The sequence below is a fragment of the Anneissia japonica genome, unplaced genomic scaffold (genome assembly GCF_011630105.1).
Source record: "Anneissia japonica isolate Jap-2015-1 unplaced genomic scaffold, ASM1163010v1 scaffold1203_len951721_cov167, whole genome shotgun sequence".
Lineage (NCBI taxonomy): Eukaryota > Metazoa > Echinodermata > Crinoidea > Comatulida > Comatulidae > Anneissia > Anneissia japonica.
This window is the reverse complement of record NW_022722325.1, coordinates 907,169-912,975: the sequence shown is the minus strand read 5'-3', so window position 1 is coordinate 912,975 and position 5,807 is coordinate 907,169. Positions and strand designations below refer to the sequence as shown.

Here is a 5,807-nt window from a genome sequence, read left to right as displayed (position 1 = left end):
CAAGATATACAGACAGCATACGTTTCCGCTTACGTTTCCAAGTCAACTTTTCATAAGAATCATTTGCAACGCAACGTATGCGAGTTCATTCAACAAAAAGTCACTAAATCGCGGTTTCCTGTCAAATAGGGGAAAATCGACGTATCACATGAAAATTCAATACGTCGGTTTCCTGTCCAAAACTGTTTTGCGACGATTTTAGTTTACGTTACGTCGATTTCACAACGCACCAGTCGTAATCGGTTTCCTGTCAAATCGCATTTTCTTACGATAAAACGACGTAATCGTAAGTAAATCTGCCTTCTTACGTCGACAGGAAACCAGGCTTGAGTGTCCCTTCGTGTCTGTGCTACCCGGTTACCCGGTACCAGCAACTCTCGTCGTCCACCACAGGGCCTGTCTGTTCCAGTACACCGGAGTATCCCCCTACTCGTCTCGAAGGATTATACTGGGTTCTTTATAGTGCACACGAACCATTGTATACACTGGGCCTACGGTTTATAGTCCTTATCCGAGAAGACTTGTTCTACCACCAGAACCATAGGCGAGCGTGCCGTTCGAACCAGTGCCGATATTATGGCTATAGCTTGCGGCGCCCCTGCAAACCGCTTGGCCATTCGACTCACCAAAGTCTGTTTAATTATTATTTAATAATGGCGATATAAAATTCAATTGACTAACTATATTTTTTTGAAATCAGGTAAAACAGTAATCCTATATGTATGTAGATAATATTAAACACTAGTATATACGTACGGGTCATAATAATATACAAAAGGAATAAATCTTTATAGTAGAAATTGTGCACTTTTGAGTTTGTAAAAATATTGGCCTAATAAGCATACACGCTTCCAATTTTAACAACGTTCAGTACATTGTTTTCACAATAATTTTAACCTCTGATAAACGCTGCACCCATAAAATCGATCTAGTGGTTTCTGAGATGGTTACAAAATGTATAAACAATTGCGTTTTTACTCGATTTTGGTCCGCAAAATACGTACCACACTTGGAAAACTGAACAAACAAAATTCACGAGTCATGCGTAATTGTTATTCTTTCCATTCGATTTTAAAGAGGGGTTTTAATTATAGAAGATTTGTGAAAAGTGGGGGGGGGGGGAACAATCGAAATGATGTCCCCCTACTTTGAAAAGTGGGGGACGTGTCCCCCTGTCCCCCACCGATCGACGCACATGCCTTACATCATAATTAACCAATTAGGCTTATTTGCCTCTAAAGTACCCAAGATTCCAGAATATGTTAAAGTAAGGCAAGGAATGGTTATTTATTACAGACTTTACACATCATATACTTTGCATGGAAACTTGACATGTGTTTAACCTGAGGTGCTATTATGGATATGTTTATATATATAATATATATACATATATATACATTTTATTATATAATATATATATACATATCTATTCTCTATAGCACATCATTGCTTGACACGACTTGAAAACAGCATGTACTACTACCAATTTCAATATGTGGCTTAATAATGAGAAAGCTTCATAATCCTCTAATCCTAAAATTTACGGGGGGCTTTTTTTTTTTTTTATAGTTATATTTATTGAGGGAACTCTCCCTAATTTTTTTATATGCAATAAAGACCGTAGCGGTATGTGGCAAATATCGGCAATCGAAATGTGTTAATGTATTTATTTTTTTTTTGTATTAAACCAATAAAGAATGTAATAGTCATGAGACTCCTGCATTATGGTCGTTTCGTGCATGCGTGGGACAAGGATTATAATTATTGGTAATGTTATATAATTTCAGCCGAGAGATTGTAGTGACTTGCTGAAGATAGGCGTGGGTTTTCACAGCGGAATTTACATTATCTATCCGAAAGGTGAGAACAACTCGCGGCCTGTATACTGTGATATGGAAACAGATGACGGTGGATGGACGGTAAGTGGCTATTACATAGGAAGACTATGATGGTTTCGGTAAGGATGGTGATAAAATAATAACACTAACAAAAACAGCAACAACAACAATAATAGGCCTAATAATTATGATAATAATAATTATTATTATAATAATTATAATAGTTATTATAATTATTAAAATTATTGATATTATTATAATAATGGTAATACTAATGGTAATAATAACTAGAGATACTATTTTCAACAGAACATGAACCCAGTCATTTTTTAAGAGATAACCATTGTGACCTTTGACCCCAAGAAAAAGAAAATTATATTAAGTCTGAGAGTGCTATTTCCGGCCATCTAGAGGTACCATAATCATACAGTTTCTTACCTCAGTCCCAACCATGGTGGGGTTGAGGTATTATAGATCCTCTATATGTGAAAGTCCCTTCCAGAATCGATAAACTGAGACCTCAAATTAAAAAAAAAATATCTGAACTCTGCCCCCACGACCCTCCCCCCTACCCAACCATTTTGGTACTCTCTACAAATTCGCACCCACTCAATAAAAATCCTGTTTACGGGCCTGTCTTTATGGATTTCAGGTAATTCAAAGACGTCGTGACACTTCGATAGACGCACCTTTGAAACTGTCTCTTATACACATCTAGATGTGTATAAGAGACAGCATCTGGAGAGTTCAAACTACGTTTGGATTTGGAAGGCATTGACGGAAATACGTATCACGTTACACACAACTCGTTTAAAATCTTAGACGAAAGTCAAGACTTCAAACTGAACATTGGGGCAATCATTGACGGTAATGCTGGTAAGTCAAATTTCACTTTATGTAGAAAGTGAATAGATGTTCAGAAACATATGGCCCATCCTACAGACAAGTAGAAACGAAAAGTCTTGAAGGCTTGCATGGCGAAGTGACAATAATAATTGATCATGCCTATGCTTTCGGTACACCACGTGCTACAATTTATCTCAATTGTTATAGACCTATTTGATTTTGAGAAGAACCGTTTGGATTCGTATATTATGAGAATGACAAAATATTTTAATTCGGCTGGTCACTGTTTTAGAATGAGTTAGTAGACCATTGTCTAAATCGAAAAAAGTAGGAAAGAAAAAGAAAATATCTGTGTACCCAAGGGCGTCAATCCGTTTCAAAAAGTGGGGGGGGGGACAAACACTTTGGCTGAAGGCCCGAGCCATGCATGGCTGGTGCCGGGGGGCCCAGGGCCAATGGTGGGATCCAGGGGAATAGTCCCGGTGGGGGACCGAGGGTCGATGCTTTCCGGAAGCTTCGGTATTCTAGCCTTTTATAAGTCAAATTTAATTGATTTTAAGCCCGTTTCATTTTATGCCCATTTATGTTGTAAACTACATAGGCCTATATACAGATAATAATTTTTCGAACCATGAAAAACAAATAAAAGAACTTAAAACAGTCACTCAAATCTAGTATATTGCCTTGAATTTCTTTTCTTTCCTCATCAAGGTTTGTATGCACTAAAACTTTCGGATATCAAAATAAAACATTTACAATTTAATACGTATACGTCTGCGTTGAAATTCCGGTGTTCTCTGGCGTAGGAAAGTAACTGACATCTTTACAGTTTAAAGCAGCATACACTAAGCTATGGTTAATGTTCAGATCAACGACTGCCGTGTATTTTGTTCGAATTACGACTACACTATGGGTGGAGGGTGGAATACATCTACCGTGAAGTTTACGATCATGTACAGGATTAGATAGGAAGCATACATAAACTATTAGGTTAAGTACAAGAGCACTATTATTTCATAAACATGAAGGTTATTGTTAACACAAGGTACAGGCAAAACTTAATTTAGCTCGCGACGTCATCGGTGAGATTGAGTAAACCTAACACTGGAGTTAAATTTAAGGAACCACTACTTAAACAAGTTGAAATTCATAATATGCCTACTAACCACTGTATATTGTTTAAATACTGTACATTTGGGTTTGGCTAATGTACGGTATGTATCCGTTATGCTGTGGTTGTGGTCGGGTGAGACTGCACTGCACTGCGGCTGCCGCTGCTTACCAGGAACCCAGTCCAAATGTCACATTTCTAATTAGGCCTACAGTGAAGACGAATAAAAAAATAAAGAATTATTCCCGTAAAATCTTGAGTTGAAGTACTATGCTTCTTTCTTTTTGCAAACTTTGGATGGGCTTTATTTCATGATGGGCTTCCTTTCGAACCTACTTTTCAAAGTAAAGTGGGGGGGGGGGATAATTCTTTTCAAAATGAATGCTCTAAATGTTGTGAATTTGTACAATTAAACAATAAATAAGGCTAAGGTAACATCAATCTGTATCATGGAGTGTATGTAACTGGCATTCAATAACCTAAACTACTGTTTTAAACCAAGCTTGTTCTTAATTTATTTTGTTTTCTGAAATTCATGCAGTGTTATCTCGAAAAGTAGCCTATGCTCTCTTGAAAAGAAGCCCATGGGCTTCCTTTCGAGGCTAATTGTGCAAACTAAAGAGGGGGCTTCAATTCGAGATGGGCTTCCTCTCAAGATTAAGCCCACTGGGCTTCAATTCGAGGTTTTACGGTATAGGGAATAATATTAAACACTGTACTGTACATAAAAAGAAATGAATCGTTTATAGTAGAAATCATTTTGAACTGAAATGTAGGCCTAATGTGTTTATACCTTTCCAAAAACTTTAACGAGTTTTTCTGGGCATCTATTGATAAATTCTTTAGCTATTTCTTCAAGATCAATAGCATCTAGCAAGTCACGACGTACATGACAGACCATGAGATAATTAAGCATTTCTTGCTCCATTGTGCTTCGTAGCCAGGTCTTGGCTCTTCTCAACGCACTAAATGAGGTTCGGCTTTGCACGAACTGGCTGGGTATGTTAACAACAACTTCAAAAGTTGTTCCACCTTTGGAAACATTCTCCTGATTTCTGGTTTCATTACCTCAAAGATTTTGCGAATGTCTTCGATAGACGCACCTTTGAAATCATGGTGGAAGAATGACAGCTCATTATCCATCGAAGCATCCAGTTCTGGGTATTTTGATATGATCTCGGCATTGAACCCACCAGTTAACAATATATTACTCAAAGCTATGTATTCTTCAATATCCGTCGAAATGAGGTATTCTCTCAAATTTAAGATTGCGCTATCAATACTTTGAAAATATTCTTTTCTGTAGAATTCTTGAGCAGATGTAGGGCAATACGAGTTTTCTCCGTCTCTAAATCTTCTTGGAATGTTCTTTGTCTTGGAAGAGAAACTTTCTCTAAGCCCCATTTTTCAAGTGCATTTTCAGCTGCAGTGAAAATCTCACTGAACTTATCATCGGAGCGTAGTGCTTGGAGTGTTTTCTCTGTCATTTTTGCAGCTTGTAGCATGCTGTCAACAGTTGTTTTTCTTCCTTGTAAACCCTTATTCAGTTGCTCGAGGTATTCCACAATACCCAATGAGGCAAATATCCCGAGAACATACTTTGGTGACGATAGGCTTGCTAGAAAACCACTGGCCTTGGCAGCAGTTTTGACTGCAAACTGATCAGCAGCTTGCTGGAGTGCATCCAACACATTTCTGTAATTGTTCTCCACGTTAGAAACGTGTTGGGCAAATTGGTTTTATGCGTGAGGGAGAAGGTGTGTCAGTTTCACCTGCATTCATGTTCTTATACATGGCTTTAAACTTTCCCGAACTCCTAAAAATACTCCCAGTTCTTGCACAGTGGCCAATGCATCTCGCATTAATGGTGAAACTTGAATAGCTTTGGAGGCAACAAGATGTGTGACATGAGCGCCACAATGCACATAACTAGCAAGTGGTTGTACCTTTTTTTTTTATTTCAGCTTGACAGCCTTTGTACTTGCCGGACATATTGCTTGCGCCGCCATACG

General features: G+C 38.0%; 1 protein-coding gene across 1 annotated transcript in view; it reads left to right on the top strand.

The window, feature by feature from the left end:
- LOC117111850 (fibrinogen alpha chain-like) overlaps positions 1 to 4,768 on the top strand; it is an 8,264-nt gene extending 3,496 nt beyond the window's left edge. Inside the window, exons 3-4 of the mRNA XM_033254859.1 lie at positions 1,788 to 1,919; positions 4,736 to 4,768. Of these exons, the coding sequence (XP_033110750.1) occupies positions 1,788 to 1,919; positions 4,736 to 4,768 (165 nt within the window). The remainder of the gene's footprint in view (positions 1 to 1,787; positions 1,920 to 4,735) is intronic.
- Positions 4,769 to 5,807: the final 1,039 nt, after the last annotated feature.